Here is a 16664-nt window from a genome sequence, read left to right as displayed (position 1 = left end):
ACCGGACCTGCTCAAAAGAGTGCCCACTCCTTTTTTCTGCACTCTGCTCCCGAAAATAGACCTGTGCTTGGATTTGTAATCTTAGAGACGAAGCACAAGAAGTGGATGAAGGATCAAACTTATCCAATCATAGGCAAGATTGAATTTCAAATATTTCTAGGTGTATTGATACTAAAGGCTCTGCTATGAGCTAATTGACACTAAAGGGTATGCTGCAAGCTAACTACACTAAACAACAGAACATTGGCAAATGAATCGACTGTCACAACAATGTAAATTAGTTACATAACTGATATGTACACCAGGTTACATAGTAACTTGATACAATTTCTGTTGCAATGTTAGCATAAGTTCGATTTACAACATTTTTAATTACCCCAGTTAGAGAACACCTTAGTCAGGCAAAAGAACAAATGAGCAACGGGTTTTCTAGATTATACTGCTTTCTGTGTATTTACGAAAGAATTCCTCCTCTTTGCAGTGCATACACATCACTTTGTACACCTCAATCAACAACTTTGGAAATCGGCTAGAAAAATAGTTCTCAAATCCTTCTGGATGTGATCCTAATATTTCCTTGATCTCTTGAGGAAGTTCTCTGTAGTGATGTGACTTGTTGCGTATGACCCGCAACAAATCGCGGACACTATCATACTTATAACGCCTGTAGCGTCCAATGTTGTTAATGAATACAGCTTCCATCTTTTCATCCCATTTCCCATTAAAGGCTGCCGTTCCAACACTTTCTAATGCAGTTAAGACTTCTGATTCGTTCTCCCTATCTTCCAGTTCAACCCTATCGCTGATGTCCTGAAGAAATGAGAGTCTCTTTTCAGAAGTCCAGAACAAAGGATGGTTCAGTACCTCCAGAGCTTTTGGCCTACAATATGTTAAGTCATTGATTATTACACACAACGTATTAAATCTAGAGACTTATCAAACAGAAAAGATGAGAATTTAGAATGTGATTTCATGGGAAAATTTCTCAAATTTTCACTTATTAAAGAATCTAACAAGGTTCCTGAAGATTCAACATTGTAAAACTGGCTTACCTCTTATCCGGGTTGGGATCCAAGAGGCAAGAGAAAAGATCCACAGCCTCAGGTATATTCTCTACCAAGAACAGGTCTTTTCGGTCATTCACAATATTTACATCACGTTCAATATTTTCACCAAAAGGGTGCTTCCCCCCTGTGACACAGAAAAATAGAACACAGCCTAAACTAAATAAGTCCACTGCACGTGTTTGGCGTCTGTGGAGTAGTTGTTCGGGCGATTGCCAGCCTGAACTTCCATAGCCTACATTAAAAAAAAAAAAAAAAAAAAAAAAAGAGGTGAAAATTCAGAAAAAAGAAAAACACTGGAAAAATAGAAGGAAAAATAAATCAAGAACCAGGAGAAAAAATTTAGGATGTGAGTTTTCAGATAGCAATAGTACAATATGCAAGCAAACTTTTTTCGCTGGGTTATATCTTCTCACTTAGTGTGTGTGTGTATAGTAAGGGGTGGGTGTTGAGGGGGAGTGAATAGAATATTATCTCGTCATTCTTCAGATAGTCTAATTTCCATATAAGAAGGCCTACTTACCAGTTGCATGTTGGGTCAAGGAAGACATGTCCCCGGGAAGGAGCTTACTAATGCCCATATCAGAAAGCTTTGCACAAAAAGTTTTCTCATTGATTATCAAGACATTCTGAGGCTTTAAGTCCCGATGTATAATTCCAAGTTCATGTAGGTGAGCAAGCCCAGAAATCACATCCCTGCAAAAATAAAAATTTTTTCAAGTTCTGTTCAGTTGATGAAGTAATTTATTTTACAGTGCATTTGGTTTAAGGCAAGAGCTCTAATATGATGTGACAGTGTGCTATCTTACTTAAAAAGAAAAGCAAGTTATCCTACATTTCAATGATGGACCATGCAAAGAAACTTGTTGCGAATATAAACAACTAACCATCTTCAATGTCAATACAGGGAAAAAAAGAGGAGAGGGAGGGGGGATCCACTAATTTGAGTCTAGTGAATAGTGGAACTATTAGACTAACCTCATCAATTTTAATAGCTGTGTTGAAGGATGTCCATTTGCCTTCCACAATTCGACATTTCTGTTACGTTCCAGCATTGGATTTAATCGAATGGTACACTCTGGCAAGCAGTTGGGACCAACATTCTTAGAAAACGCTTGACTTTGAAAAGATTCAGAGTACGCATAAATAAAGTCGTTTAAGCTGCAAGTGCAGCGCTCTAAAGCAAGGTAAACAAAATCTTGATCATGCTCCACTCCAAACCATCTAACAATATTTGGATGCTGATCTGAAGCAATAAGGTTCTGAATTTCTTTCAAAGCAACATCATGATGGGTTTGCACAAGGCGTTTAACAGCTACAGGACGACCATCATAAATGCCCTCAAGCACAACTGTACCATTACTACCCTTGGCAATTTCTTTGTTAGAAACAAGCAACTTACCAATCCTGCGGCCATCTACACAGCCATCATCAGCAAATGTCAGCAATAACTTCCTTTCATTCTCTTCGGTGACTGAAGCTCCAGTGTTTCCATCCTTATTCTCAAGAGAGAGAAATTTCTGCCTTCCCTCATTATTGGAAATGTTCCTGGTGTTTCCTGTTCTAATGTTCCTGGTGTTTCCTGTTCTCTTACTTCTCTTCTTTTTGGGCATCCCAGCTTGCAATTTAAGTTCCTCTATTGGCTTATTCAACTTACTCTGTTTTCTAAATGTTAAATAACTATAAAAGATGCAACTCAGAATGGACAAAATGGCAGCAATAACAGGCCACATATAAGAATTTGCGTCAATTTCAGAGGATAAAGTTGTCCTGTTGATTATACCAGCATTTCCACTGAGCATATCTAAGTTCTCAGGGTTTTTAGCCTCAGACGCAGGCAAAGCAAGCATAGGCCTGTCTTCATTAATGGGGAGAGCCGGTGGAAATCCATGAACAGATCCTAAGCGAGGAAAGTCCAGTGGGGTGGGCAAAAAGCGTGGTCCTCCTCCAAGATGAGCAATTGCTAATTTATCAAATTCCAATGAGTTGCAATCGCGAATTCGGAGGACAGCGGTCTTCATTTGACAAGGAAATTCAGCATCATCTCTAACTTCATCCGCACTCAGAGAAACTCCACCTAAAGAACCTCTAAACCCTTGACAGCGAAATTCTGCCTCAATATCAGCAAATGCAACATTCCATAAAACTTCAGTGGAATTTGGAGAGTAGTGTTGCAGCAGATAATCTGTCCTTGTGATGTAAACCAGATGCTGAACTGTTTGTAAGTCGGTACCAGCAGATTCTATCAACTCAGCATCTTTTACCAACAGAAGAGCATTTTCTTCAGCAGTCTTTGACAACAAAGTGGAAGGAGAATTATCCAACCCATAAGTGCGAACCAGTCGTCCAGTCTTGGCATCAACAAGAAAAACAGTTGTCTTTTTTACTCCCAATGTAATTTCTCCATCCTCTGATATATGTGGTGTCATTCTAATATATTCTTCAGCACTCAGTGAAAGTTTTTGCTGTGCAAGAACAACTATAATGCATTAAAAAACAACCAAACTGGTCAAAAGAGCATACTGTAAATGAAAACTATTGTTCTGAGACTGCAAATATAATGCTGCATGAACGGTTAAATCATTGAAATAAAGATGGGATTCCAGTTTTAAGAAAAACATCAAATAAATATAAAACGAAAGGCTGCATACCAATTTTCCAAAGCGCTTGCTATGGACATAGAGTTCCCAATCATCTCCACAATCTATGTAATACAAGTCGTTACTCAGTTCAGAGGCATTATGCCTATCATCGTCATTATTAAGAGTAGCTTGGTAAGAAGAATAAATAGGAGGCCCAGATGAGAAAGACCAACGAATTTTCCTCGAATTAGTGTCCACGAAATATACAGTTCCATCCAATGCAGCCACTAATGCTATATCTTGTTTACTTCATTAAAAAAGAAAAGCAAACTATTAATACAGAGGGTTATACCTTAAACTAGCACTTCAAAACACATTTGGGATTTCGCAACCAATTACTGAATAGAAATGGATGATGCACATCCATGAAGCTAAATGCTTGACAAATTTCAATAGAATTAACATATACTTACTGTTTTGGCGGCAAAAAAGACTTGTATAGCTTGGAAACCTGGCTGCTCTCGTCGGGAAGGGAGGTATGGAAGATGGCTGAGCCCGAGATACCTCTTACTAATGGTAATAAAATAATTCTAAAGAGCAGGAGAAATATGAGAGAGCGTCTCATCCTTAAGATTTCGACAAAAATAGATAAATTCTAAAGCTTTATTGTTGCTTTGAAAATGGAGAATACGGTTTTCTGATTCGACAGTTAGGGAAATGATCAAATTGTAAGTTAGGGTTTGACGATTTTGAGAAGAGCCAGCTAGCTTTCTCCAAGTTTGATCTGAGCTCGCTGTTTTGATCCGCCACGCAGCAGATTTACCGTTTATGGTTGGCGCAGGGAGTAAATTATCTGGTGTAGATGCAATTTCACACTTACGGTGAGGTTACCAATAAGACCAGAAGTCGTTGACGTAAAAATATTAAATATGGGAATTATGTGATGTGGCCGGGTGCATGAATGTAATTAAATTGTGATTATACTTCCGGTGCCGGGGAAGATGGGCCCAAATCACGTCCAAATCCAACCATGTGTATTTGGGCCGTTTATGGTCTGTGATATCTTAATACAGTCATTGATAAAATTTTTAACTGGTGGAATTTAAATTTTTTATTAGATTTCTTTATTTACTTGAGATTATGGAATTGATACTTAATTTTACCATTTTCTCTTTATTTTCTTGAGATTATAGAATTGATAAATTTCATCATATTACTTCAATTCCGTAGTTTTTTTTTATTAACGATAAGATTTATTTTACTTAATTTTATTTAAAAAATACTGTTGAAATCTATGAATTTTATTTTCAGTCAAATGCTGAAATTATAAAATCATAAAGATTTCACCATTAATGAATTTTACCCTCTATGAATTTTATAAAATCAGGCAAGAGTATATCGAATTATTGATGACAAGATATTATCTTGAATTGCAATTTGCACGTACAATAATAGAAAATTTCTTGCCAACACTCGATGCATGTGTGGTTCCACACACCGAATCAGTTAAAAAAAAAAATTTCAAAATGTTATTGTTTTGACTTTTTTTCTCAATGTATGATCAGAAATACCATCATTTGAACTAAAATATTACGTGTGATTGGTTTAGTGTATAAGTGAATTCATACAACGGAGTGAGTTAAGCCTTTCCTCAAAATAATATTTGAAGCATGTATTCCTGTTTCTCAGCTCTAATTACAAGATAAGCATTTGATTATTACAAGGCATTGAAAAACATCAGTCTCAATAGGATTAATCCCAAAAATAAAAAATACATATAAAAATTGAATTGTAAATTTTTATCATCTAAGCTTCATAAACTTTGCACTCCTCGTCTGCTGGGTTTTTCTCACAGAACTCCTCCAATGGATCTCCACTTCCAGTTGCAGCCACGCCTGGCCACTCGTTGGCCACCAAATGTGCCAAATCAACAACCCTTTGGCTGAAAACAATAATTATATATTTGTTAAACACACAATTATCTTACTTTGAAATTTGCCATTGCAGTTAAGTTAGTTTAGTGTAATTCTGACCTGTATCCCCATTCATTGTCGTACCAGGCAACTACCTTGACCATGTCATCTCCCATGACCATGGTCAATGAAGAGTCAATGGTGGAAGAAACATCAGTGCATCGGAAGTCAACAGACACAAGAGGAACATCACAGACATCCAATATGCCCTTCAATGGCCCATCTGCTGCTTTCCTGAAAGCTGCATTGACATCTTCAGCTGTAATACCCTTCTTCTCAACGTTCACAACCAAGTCCACAACTGAGACATTTGGTGTTGGGACACGGAGGGCAATGCCATTGAGCTTTCCTTTGAGCTGAGGCAACACAAGAGAGACAGCCTTCGCTGCACCGGTGCTCGTTGGCACAATGTTCAGTGCTGCTGCTCTGGCTCTTCTCAAGTCACGGTGTGAAGCATCCAAGAGTCTCTGATCTCCAGTGTAGGAGTGAGTGGTAGTCATTGTTCCCTTGACAATGCCTGCAAATATTTAAAAAAAAAAAAAAAATCTAAATACCCATTTGTTTGAAACTAACGATCTATATTGTAATTTCAAACAAATTTAATTCATACCAAATTCCTCATCTATGATCTTTACAAATGGAGCCAGACAGTTCGTAGTACAGGAAGCATTGCTGCAAATGATAAAGAGAGAGATTATCTATCAAACATACATATTGACTGGTTACAGCAAGAAGATAAAATTTCTTTGTTTTAAGGTACCAACCTTACAATGTTGGCAACCTGGTGACTGTAATCCTTTTCATTAACACCAACAACATAGGTTGGAATATCAGCACCTTTAGCTGGAGCAGTGATGATGACTTTCTTGGCACCAGCTTGGATATGTTTCCCAGCACCAGGGCCATCCACAAATACTCCTGTTCCCTGCGCGTTAAGTTTTTTTTATCACATTATTGAAAATGGAAGGCTATATCAAAAGAAAGAAAGAGAATTGATTGGAAGCACAAATATATATATAAAGCTATACCTCAATGACAATGTCTATTCCAAGTTCAGCCCATGGAAGCTTAAGAGGGTCTCTGTTGGAGACAACCTTGATGTGCTTCCCATCCACACTGATGGTGCTATCATCCACAATTTTCACGTCTGCTTTAAATGTTCCAAGCATGGAATCATATTTCAGCAAGTGAGCAGCCTGTATATGTAAAGTCAATTATTATTTGATTAGAAATTGTTAATTTCTCAGTTTCTTCATAATATAGTTTCCCTTACGTTCTTGACACCAGCACTGTCATTGACAACGATCACTTCAAGGGGAGAGTCCTTGCGGCCATGCCAGCATCTGAGGAAGTTCCTGCCAATGCGTCCGAATCCATTGATTGCTACCTTGAGTTTTGCTACTGTTTCTGCTCTGATTGGAGTTGATGCTGCTACCTGATTTGGAAATAATTTCCAATACATAATATTACAAAAAATTTTGTTCATTTAAAGTATGTACACAGAAAAAAAACTGCAAACTCATCCTCATAAAATATAATTCCTAAGAAGAAACATAATCTATAAACCATGATCATTTATGACTGCAATCTGATGATCTCAAGTCAATTTAAGAGGAGAAGAGACACTAAAAGTAATGATTTGAATTCCTAATTACTCTGTATCAATGGAAGGAGATACTCAACTGAAAATCGTAATCACTGAGAGTGAAATTTTAGTTCAAAATATGAGGAGCGTAAAAAAACTTCATTTGGTATATGTTGCTAATATGCAAACTATTTGGTGAGCATGGTGGATCTTAATTAGCTAGATCAAGTAAGGATACTTATGGAGAAACAAAAGAAGAAGAAAGAAAGAGTATGTAGGCATAGTTTAGCAAACCTTGGGAGTCATTTGAGCAGCCACCACATCAAAGAAGGATCCCTCAGTAGCATTCTTGGCATAACTTACATGAGAAGTGGCTCGAAGCCCAGAAAATTCAGCTACTTCTAACCTCTGCAATGGTGAAGTAGGTTAAAAAAATTCCACAAACTATAGGATATCATACATTCAATTATATAGATTAAGATAGAGAAAGACCTTAGAGGAGCATTGACTAGGGAAAGAGTAGGTTGTCTTGGAAGGAAGCCTGGTGCTGGCCGGGATTCTTGAAGGAGCTAGAGCTGCGTGGGTGGCCATGGCTGCAACTAAAGCTAACAGAGCAACTTCCTTTGTATATATAGAAACAATTCAACTTTTTTTTTTTTTTCAGTTATTCTGATTTTCACTTTGTGAGTGTCTTTCTTCTAAAATTAAAATTATGGTTGCAAGTAAGTTAAGATGAATATGTGGTGATAATTATACATGAAGATACGTATGGGATAAGGTGAAGCTGAGGCCTTTAATTTTCAGATTCTGAACCACAGAATTTTTCACCATTTCTATATTTTCTTTGACTTGCCCTTTGTAATCTTCCATGTTGGTAAAACAATAGACGTCCTAATTGCCACAATTGTCAATGGTCAGAAGTAGTTCATGAACTATTTGAGTGCCCCACATCAAATGTGTCCCATACGGTAAATTTTTCGCCTTTATTTTTTCTGGATGATGGAGTACCATTGTGAATGGCGGTGGAGAACACTCAAAAACAGAGAATATCTAGTTGGAAAAAAGAAGACTAGACATAAGGACGTATGGGGTTTTCAGAAGCTGTGTGAAAATAGCTATGGTCCATCTCTCTCCAATCATTTTTTATGATTCCAAGCTGAATGTCATTGAACTAGAAATCCAACAGCCATGGATATACTCTTCGTAGGTTTTTCTGTTTTTAACCTTGAACCACTTTTAAGAATTTGTTTGTTCATAAAATTTAGTTACCATCATCCTGCTTTTGGAACGTAGTGCAATCCAGAAATTTACATGCGTGAAAGTTCGGCCACAAATTCGAGATCAGGCAAGAAAGGAATTCTCAGACTTTTAGGAGATTTGTTAATTTAGTGCCAAGGAATATTATAAGGCATTAAACCATAGATTTTCCCCACATTTCATGACATGCAATCCAGGGACCAAATTACAGGTAGTGTTGGGAGCATTCAGGTCCAAATGGTGCATCAGAAAAGTCAAATTATATATACTCACTTGAGCCACCACGCGACATACAGTTGAGCGAAAATAACTTTGCTCACTAAGAGGAGAAAACATCAAAATGAGTTTGGCTATTATTTTTTAACTAGTCGGTGAGATGTGGTATACTGCAACATAAACAGTGTTCATCTTATACGGCAGCTTCAATTTCATCAGAGTTCACTGCCACGCCGTTTGGGGCATCTTCTGATCGGAGCTGGGCAGAAACATCATCAATGGCAGAGTTCAGTTGTGCAATCTTCTCAGTTAATACCTTTCGGGTTTTCTGCAAATCAATAAATCCAAAGAATGTGCTGTTTGTCAGAAAGAAGAGGACGCAGCATATAACAACCAACACGCTAAAATAATTTCTCGTTAGATGCTTAGTTAAGCACTGGCTTTCAAAAGAGAAACACATGCGGCAATCAAGACACTTCCAAACATCTAATCTTCTTCAGGACAGTTATTAATGAATACATTGACAGAGCAGGACTCGAGGAAACATATAGGAAGTAAGAACAACATCAAAGTTCAGCAAGGTTTCAAATAACTTTGTTAACTGCCACTTGGGTTACAAAAAACACTGTTCTTAAGAAAAGGGGAACAAATTAAAAGCTAAAACTACAAGAAAATATGGACAGATAAAAGCATGGGCCACTTCACTGTGTTAATATACCAGGAATTAATTGCAAACAGGCACAAACTAGAGCAAAAGTTCACCTCCAGAGCCTTTTCTTCATCATAGATGAACTTAGGGAGTTTTCTCATAAGATCTTTACGGTCAGTACCAGCTAATGCCTTGCTAATCTGTACAGTGTAAGTAAAAAGATTCAGTTGTTGCTGCAAATGACTTTTAATATTACTTTTTAAATTGATGGAGCATCTATGATAAATTCTAGAAATAGAAAATTTTGATGTTATGAACTATCTTAATGGCTGACCTAACTTATATATCATCCATTTATTTTATCAAAGAAATTCCACTGATGATAAAATCCTGTGTGAGGTGGTCTGACAAAATACTTCACATAATCCTTACAAGACATAACAGTAACAGAAAAATCAATTAGACCTGTGGAGCATATACGCAACCAAGTGCACCAACTATAAGTCCTCCCAAAACAAAGCCACCAACAAAGATTCCCGCACTGCTTGGCCTGCCACCATCACTGTAAAAATCAAAGAGCAAAAAGTAAAATGAAAAAGGATCAGAGAACGTTAAATGCACATATCAGCATGCTCAACAAGAACAAACAAAGCAAATTCAACTAACAGAATGTCAGCTGGCCTTTATTGAATTTATGATTTCCATTTCCCACAAAATACTATTAATTTGTTTATTTAAGTCTGGATAACTAGCAGTTCAAGTGAGAACACCTTAATTTCTGCCAGCACGAGATTTTAGCCCTTCTTCTATTTTCCCCCCCCCCCAAAAAAAAAAAAACAATGCCTTTCCACCATCCAAGAAGCATCTTCATATCTCTCAATTCTCAAATATGTGTTAATATTGCATTTGTATCATAAAGAATAATGGTACCTATTGGCTGCTTTAACTGTGAGCGGCCTTCTGGAGGTAGTAACTTGCACTTTTCCTGGGCAATTCACACTGAATGACAACTTGGTAGGGGCAGTAATCTGGAGACGGTTGTCCAGTGAGCCTTGGAAAAGAATTGAACAGAAGGTTGAATTCAGAATATTCAAAAACGAAACAGATCGTGAAGGCCGATGTGCAGTTAAAAGCAGAGATATACTAAGCCTTAAACTTTTAAGCAATCATAAGAACATCCTGAATATGACTTTTCAAAGACAAAATATCACAAACACTGAAAGAAGATACCATGCTCTAGAAAATGGTTTAGACTAGACAGCAATAAAGAAATTTCAGTTTCTGGTCTCGTATAAGCGAAAATATGGCAATATGACCCATGAGATAGACTCTCGATGCTATGACTAGAGGATATGATTACGTATGCAGTTCATTGACACGAAAACCTGAATGATCTGATTGGTGTACTGATAGGGAAACATTTTCCACTGGTTGTATATTCATCCATGGAGCTAAGCCAAGACACATTAATTAAAAATTAACTTTCAGAAACAACAGTATCTATACTAAAAATTGCTTTCTCACTCACATACCATGTTTAAAGCATGTTCCAGAAAAAGAAAAACACTTCTATTTCTTCCCTATTATATCAATCTAGCATACTAAACAAATAATTAAAGAGAAATAGATCTAATAAGAGTAAGCAAATGGAAAGCTTAAAGAAAATAAGAATTACGAATTAGAAATGGAAGATGAAGAGAGCAATATTACCAGGTGAAGGATGAACCCCAGGATTTCTCGTTGGAACCAAAGAATTCGAAATAGCTGTCATTGTTCTTGTTCTTGTTGAGAGAACGAGAGAGAGCGAAGGGAAGTGGTTTAAGCGGAGAAATTAAATTTGACGCTTGGTGGAAGAAACTAAATCATGTGAATTATCGATGATAACTAAGCTTCACTTACAGACAGATGAATGATACGCTGTGTTCTAATCAACAGATCCATAATGGACTCTCGAATTCTCTGCCGTTCATCTTCACCGTCTTCTTTCACTTAAAAGAGTTCGTGGGCCATTGCCTCTCTGGCCCTAATCACGCTTATAAAAAAATGTCGGCCTCCATCTTTTATTTGGGCCCAATCGAGTCCACGTATCAAACAATTCTCCCTTGCAATTTTTTAATAATATTATTAATAAATGTTTATTTTTAAAATTTTTTAATCAAGTAAAACGTTTAATAAATTAATATATTTTAAAATAATTAAACTCAATTGGATGGATAAATAATTTAAAATATGGAATATTTGAAGACTCAGTCAAGTAAATAGTCCATGACTCAATACCATAATATTGGGAAAAATTGCTTCAATGGTTTCTTGTGGATTAAAATATAAAAAGAAAACAAAATGAATTTCAAAAGTGATTGGTATTTCAGGTAGAAAGAACAGAAAAGACAATGTAAGAGAACTTTGATGTCTTCTAAACCACCCAATCATCCATTCATCCTATTGGAAAACAAAAAAAAGACAAGAACAAAATGCACTAATCCTAGCTCCAATTATATAAGTCAAAGAGTAATTAAGATATTCCATATTAATTAATTCCTAATAATTCTCCATTACATAAAAAAAAAAAAAAGGAAATCTCTGCTAGTCCCTCAAATAATAGGTCGATTGTTCAATCTTGTGGATAGAGAAAATCTTCGTGGAAGCATTTGGCTTCCCTTATGCGCTTAATGTGACCCGAACACGATTACTTCGCCAAACGAACTAGGAACACCTTTGATGTAAACTAAAAAAAAAAAAAATTAAAATGGAGATTCTTTTAGTAAGTTAATTATAAATGTAAGAGGCATATTAGCCGGCTAATGTTCTGTAGTTACGTTGATTTATAACATTCTACGTTTTAAGTCTTTGCACTTGCTGCCGGCTTTGATTTTGCAATTGTTAAGTTTTTATGCTATTGTTGATATAATTAGATTACGAAAAACTACAAACTAGTATGTGACAAGTTGAGAGTCTTATGGTGGGATTCTACGCGCTATCTCTGGCATTTCTGTCTGATATGTACAAATACATATATATTAAATGCATAGACATTAGCAAGTTCTTCGAACATTAAACATGGCTGCTGCTCCTGCTGGAGATAGGTCCCTGCAGGAAACACCCACATGGGCTTTAGCCCTTGTTTGTGCAGTGTTCGTGATCATTTCAATTCTTATTGAGCATGGAATTCATTCATTGGAAAAGGTGGGTAAATTCTGAAATTTAATTTATATAATCCGTTCTTGAGTTATCTTTACCTGATTTTCTTGGATTCTTTGTATAACATACAGTGGTTTCAAAAACGACATAACAAGGCTATGACTGAAGCTCTGGAGAAGATAAAAGCAGGTCAGTTTTTTTGTTTTGTAAACATTTATTGTTATTGAAGAAGATGCAATCTAATATTATTGCCGTTTTGCAGAATTAATGCTATTAGGCTTCATATCTCTATTACTTACTGTGGGTACAAAATATATTGCAAAAATATGCATCCCTGCCAAATATGGAGACGACATGCTCCCATGTAAAACCAACTACGACAATAACGACGAAGGAGACGGCAATGACGATAATGGAAATGATCGCCGGAGAAAGTTACTTTCTCTTGCTGGAAATGTAGTTTGGCGTCGTGTTTTGGCAGCCGCAGGCGGTGGTGATGATTATTGCAACAAAAAGGTAATTAATCAAGCCGGCCGTACTTAAACATTTCTTGTTAAAACTTACTTATCATCTTCATTTCTTGAACCATATTTAGGATAAAGTGCCGTTGATATCGCAAACAGGAGTGCATCAACTACACATATTTATATTTGTCCTCGCCGTTTTTCACGTTCTCTACAGTGTCCTCACTATGGCACTGGCACAAGCAAAAGTAAGTTCCTTAATCTTGATTAATTAGCTCTGTAAACAAAAATTAACCATTGTCTTCTTCTAGAATAAATGTAAGAACTTGGATTGAGTTTATTGATCAGATGAAGAAATGGAAGACTTGGGAATCAGAAACCTCATCCTTGGAGTATCAGTTCACTAATGGTGATTCTTAATTATTTTAACATTTAATTGGAATTCTTGGATATCTAAAGTTGACTAGAGCTGTGACTGAGCCAAGCTAACAAAGTTCAATGTTTTATCTAACTTTTGCAGATCCTTCAAGATTTAGATTGGCCCATCAGACTTCCTTTGTGAAACGTCATTCTGGCATCTCTACAGCACCTGGGATCAGATGGATTGTGAGTTTATTTTTACGAGTCCGATCGAAATTTCTTGCCTACACTGGATCTCATTTAGTTCTAAATGCTTATTTGGCAGGTTGCATTCTTTAGGCAATTTTTTGGTTCGGTGAACAAGGTGGATTATTTAACTATGCGAAATGGATTTATTAACGTGAGTAATTGATTTATGGAAAATAATTGCATCCACCAGGTATATGGGTAGTCCCATAAATCATAGAATCAAAAAAAGAACTTTTTTTAAAAAATGTTAACGTTCAATTTTTTTTTTCTGTGATCAGAAATACCCTTGTTCGCTTTTATTTGTAATTAACCGAAATTAACAGAAGATGTTAATTAATACTTCAGGCACATTTTGCTCCAAATAGCAAATTTGACTTCCACAAATACATAAAAAGATGCATGGAAGATGATTTTAAGGTGGTTGTGGGTATTAGGTCTGTCTTATCTCTGTCTTTCCATATTAATCCTCAATGAACTCAAATTCCTGCAGTTTAAATGTTTATTATTTGGGCTTCAGCACTTAAAACTATTCATTCTGATTTATACAGCATCCCACTGTGGGTTTTTGCCGTCCTCTTTTTGCTGCTAAATGTTTACAGTAAATCACTAAATCCCTCTGCTTCTCTCTCTGTGTCTCTTTTTGCTGCTTCTCTCTGTCACATACGTATATGATACCCATTTTTTGACTGAACATTGCAGGATGGTATACACTTACCTGGCTGACAATAGTGCCATTCATCGTAAGACATGATGGTTATTAACTTTATATATCGGTCGACGGACAGAAACCCATGTATTGTTTTGTCCTTAACTTCTTGTCATGTCTTCTGGTACAGATACTTCTTCTGGTGGGTACTAAACTTGAACTTGTTATAATGGAGATGGCTCAAGAAATCCAAGCCAGAACTACAGTTGTCAGAGGAGCTCCAGTGGTTGAGCCTAACAACAAGTACTTCTGGTTTAATCGACCCCAGTGGATTCTCTTCTTACTTCATTACACTTTGTTTCAGGTCAACATTACTAATCAATAACTTCAAGATTACAAACTAAGAATTCATATCAAACTAATATAAATTCATCAAATGCGCAGAATGCGTTTCAGATGGCATTTTTCTTGTGGACATGGGTAAGTAATATTTATTCTTCCTTTCCTATAATTTACCTTATTCCCTAATTTTAATAAGTTATTTGTAACAATATACAGTATGAGTTTGGGTTGAAATCTTGCTTCCACGAAAACCTGGCAGCCATTTTAGTGAGGGTTGGCCTTGGAGTGGCCCTTCAGATCGTATGCAGCTATATAACCTTCCCTCTCTATGCACTGGTGACACAAGTGAGTTGCTTTTTCTTTTTTTCTTTTTAAATTCAAGAAGTTCCCCCCAGATTCAAAAATCCATAATTTCTGCACATGGGTTTTGATTTGCAGATGGGTTCGCACATGAAACAATCGATATTTGAGGAACAAACAGCGAAAGCGCTTAGAAAATGGCAGAAGGCTGCAAAGCAAAGAAAGAAAGCAAGAAAAGCAGGAACATGCGGTGGGGGAAATAGTTCTCCGGGTTTTATGAGCGGTGAAACGACGCCAAGCCAAGGTGCATCACCCATCCATTTGCTTCACGGCCACAAGTACCGTTCAAGCCAAAGAGACGTTGAAAGTGTCATAAGCTCTCCAAAATCTTACCGATCAGATACTGACTTCTCCGAGCTATCGGAAACTGAAGGATCTTCTCACCATGGACGTGAATCAAGAAAACAAGAGGATCAGGGAAAAAATGATCAAGAACCACAGACTAATGATTTTTCTTTTGTTAGGATTTGAAGCATTAGAATACAAAAGTATTATGCGTTTCCTTTAATTTTTGTTTTGTTTTGTTTTGTTTTGTTTTGTACATCATATAAATCTGATAGACAAAAAAGAACTACTGCGAATTCATTGATTCTTTTTTTTTTTTTTTTTGGATAATTAATTTCAAGTGTATGAATTTATTAATTGTAATAAATATTAATAAATGTTAAAAAAATGATAAATAATTCATGGTTGGTAATCTACTTTGTAAATTAAAAACATGCAGCCATTAATTATTCTTCCATCATTTGAATACATATTAAGCAAACCCATTACTTCTTTGCAAAATAAAAATCATTATGTTTTATAATAAAAAATTTAAATCGATGAATATATATATTATGTTAATTGAAAAGAAAAATATGTTCTTTGATTAATTTTTCAAATTCGAGTACTCTCATTTTTAAGAGTTTTCACTAATTTCGGCCATCAGACCTATATTATTGATAATGTTTTGAAATTGCATATTTAATATTATAGCATTATAATATTATAAACATGAAACTTTGCTGTCATTAAAAGAAACCAAAGGTTGTAAATAAAAATCATTAAATTTAATAAGACAAGCTGCAAATTAATAAAATAAACAGAAAATCAAAAGTTTATGTTCCCACTAGATTATTAAAAAATAATTAAATTACTTATCATGAAAGCATTTGCAATAAAAAGAATGCAAAAAATCTAAGTGCATGTTTAATAAAACAGTAACCATTAATAGTTTAATGGTTCAGAGTGGCATAGACAGCTCAATTAGGCTAAGCATCTACTCAAGTCAAATTTCATATTTTATTATATAATTTATCTACATTTACTGGAAGAAGCTTCCCATTTCCCAATCCTAATTTAGGACCAATTTGCAATTCTAAAAAGTAATGGGGATGCATTTAGAATTTTAAGATTTATATCATGGTTGTTGAGATGAATATTGATATTCAACCATTGAGATTTGAATTGGTCATGCATTAGGAGATCTCTCTCATAATTGTTAAGAAAAAGGAATTTTGAATTCAAATTTTCATTTTTTTTTTTTGGAAGAGTAAAACATTGGAAACCTATTAGTTGGAATAATTTATTTCTAAAATCAATGTATATTTTAAAAGGAAAATTTTGAAAATTTGATTTCTTTCTTGGGAGAATGCTGAATTTTAGAAAATTTCCTTTCTTATTGGTTAAACTCCAATTAGAAAAATCTCTTTAGATAATGAAATCTCTTTAGCTTCTTTAATACAAATTTAATAAATGACATTGACAACATAACTATTAATCAATGAAACCCTAATT

General features: G+C 35.6%; 4 protein-coding genes across 4 annotated transcripts; 1 reads left to right on the top strand and 3 right to left on the bottom strand.

Moving 5' to 3' along the window:
• Positions 1 to 243: 243 nt before the first annotated feature.
• Positions 244 to 4504, bottom strand: LOC105635200 (serine/threonine-protein kinase/endoribonuclease IRE1b). Its single transcript, XM_012218221.4, has 6 exons — positions 4120 to 4504; positions 3716 to 3953; positions 2043 to 3529; positions 1588 to 1760; positions 1053 to 1299; positions 244 to 880 (listed from the first exon to the last, which is right to left on the bottom strand). Exons 1-6 carry the CDS (start codon positions 4269 to 4271, stop codon positions 430 to 432), a joined length of 2748 nt encoding a protein of 915 aa, XP_012073611.1. The 5' UTR covers positions 4272 to 4504; the 3' UTR covers positions 244 to 429.
• A 788-nt stretch (positions 4505 to 5292) lies between these two features.
• Positions 5293 to 7919, bottom strand: GAPB (glyceraldehyde-3-phosphate dehydrogenase B subunit). The gene is made up of 8 exons (XM_012218218.4): positions 7697 to 7919; positions 7499 to 7612; positions 6893 to 7054; positions 6648 to 6815; positions 6384 to 6544; positions 6230 to 6291; positions 5680 to 6136; positions 5293 to 5588 (listed from the first exon to the last, which is right to left on the bottom strand). The coding sequence occupies exons 1-8, from the start codon at positions 7793 to 7795 to the stop codon at positions 5453 to 5455; spliced, it is 1359 nt and encodes a 452-aa protein (XP_012073608.1). The 5' UTR covers positions 7796 to 7919; the 3' UTR covers positions 5293 to 5452.
• A 783-nt stretch (positions 7920 to 8702) lies between these two features.
• Positions 8703 to 11250, bottom strand: LOC105635198 (inner membrane localized protein). Its single transcript, XM_012218219.4, has 5 exons — positions 11037 to 11250; positions 10257 to 10377; positions 9792 to 9888; positions 9440 to 9526; positions 8703 to 9005 (listed from the first exon to the last, which is right to left on the bottom strand). The coding sequence occupies exons 1-5, from the start codon at positions 11095 to 11097 to the stop codon at positions 8871 to 8873; spliced, it is 501 nt and encodes a 166-aa protein (XP_012073609.1). The 5' UTR covers positions 11098 to 11250; the 3' UTR covers positions 8703 to 8870.
• Positions 11251 to 12358: 1108 nt separating this feature from the next.
• LOC105635199 (MLO protein homolog 1) lies at positions 12359 to 15470 on the top strand. Its single transcript, XM_012218220.4, has 14 exons — positions 12359 to 12509; positions 12596 to 12653; positions 12727 to 12980; positions 13060 to 13176; positions 13277 to 13337; positions 13449 to 13534; positions 13614 to 13688; positions 13883 to 13971; positions 14086 to 14135; positions 14237 to 14277; positions 14374 to 14547; positions 14628 to 14663; positions 14742 to 14870; positions 14964 to 15470. The coding sequence occupies exons 1-14, from the start codon at positions 12384 to 12386 to the stop codon at positions 15354 to 15356; spliced, it is 1689 nt and encodes a 562-aa protein (XP_012073610.1). The 5' UTR covers positions 12359 to 12383; the 3' UTR covers positions 15357 to 15470.
• The last annotated feature ends 1194 nt before the right edge of the window (positions 15471 to 16664 follow it).

This window comes from Jatropha curcas, chromosome 9, assembly GCF_041381405.1.
Source record: "Jatropha curcas cultivar XTBG-Jc1 chromosome 9, XTBG_Jcur_1.0, whole genome shotgun sequence".
NCBI classification, from domain to species: domain Eukaryota; kingdom Viridiplantae; phylum Streptophyta; class Magnoliopsida; order Malpighiales; family Euphorbiaceae; genus Jatropha; species Jatropha curcas.
This window is presented reverse-complemented; position numbering and strand designations above follow the sequence as displayed.

Coding starts and splice junctions, on each gene's coding strand:
- LOC105635198 (XM_012218219.4), bottom strand. CDS start 11,097: ATGACAGCTATTTCGAATTCTTTGGTTCCAACGAGAAATCCTGGGGTT. Junction 10,378..11,036: donor TGGGGTTCATCCTTCACCTG/GTAATATTGCTC, acceptor TTCTTTTCCAAG/GCTCACTGGACAACCGTCTC. Junction 9,889..10,256: donor ACAGTTAAAGCAGCCAATAG/GTACCATTATTC, acceptor TGATTTTTACAG/TGATGGTGGCAGGCCAAGCA.
- LOC105635199 (XM_012218220.4), top strand. CDS start 12,384: ATGGCTGCTGCTCCTGCTGGAGATAGGTCCCTGCAGGAAACACCCACA. Junction 12,510..12,595: donor GAATTCATTCATTGGAAAAG/GTGGGTAAATTC, acceptor TATAACATACAG/TGGTTTCAAAAACGACATAA. Junction 12,654..12,726: donor TCTGGAGAAGATAAAAGCAG/GTCAGTTTTTTT, acceptor GCCGTTTTGCAG/AATTAATGCTATTAGGCTTC.
- GAPB (XM_012218218.4), bottom strand. CDS start 7,795: ATGGCCACCCACGCAGCTCTAGCTCCTTCAAGAATCCCGGCCAGCACC. Junction 7,613..7,696: donor CTAGTCAATGCTCCTCTAAG/GTCTTTCTCTAT, acceptor TCACCATTGCAG/AGGTTAGAAGTAGCTGAATT. Junction 6,137..6,229: donor GATCATAGATGAGGAATTTG/GTATGAATTAAA, acceptor AAATATTTGCAG/GCATTGTCAAGGGAACAATG.
- LOC105635200 (XM_012218221.4), bottom strand. CDS start 4,271: ATGAGACGCTCTCTCATATTTCTCCTGCTCTTTAGAATTATTTTATTA. Junction 3,954..4,119: donor TCTTTTTTGCCGCCAAAACA/GTAAGTATATGT, acceptor TTTTTAATGAAG/TAAACAAGATATAGCATTAG. Junction 881..1,052: donor GATCCCAACCCGGATAAGAG/GTAAGCCAGTTT, acceptor AACATATTGTAG/GCCAAAAGCTCTGGAGGTAC.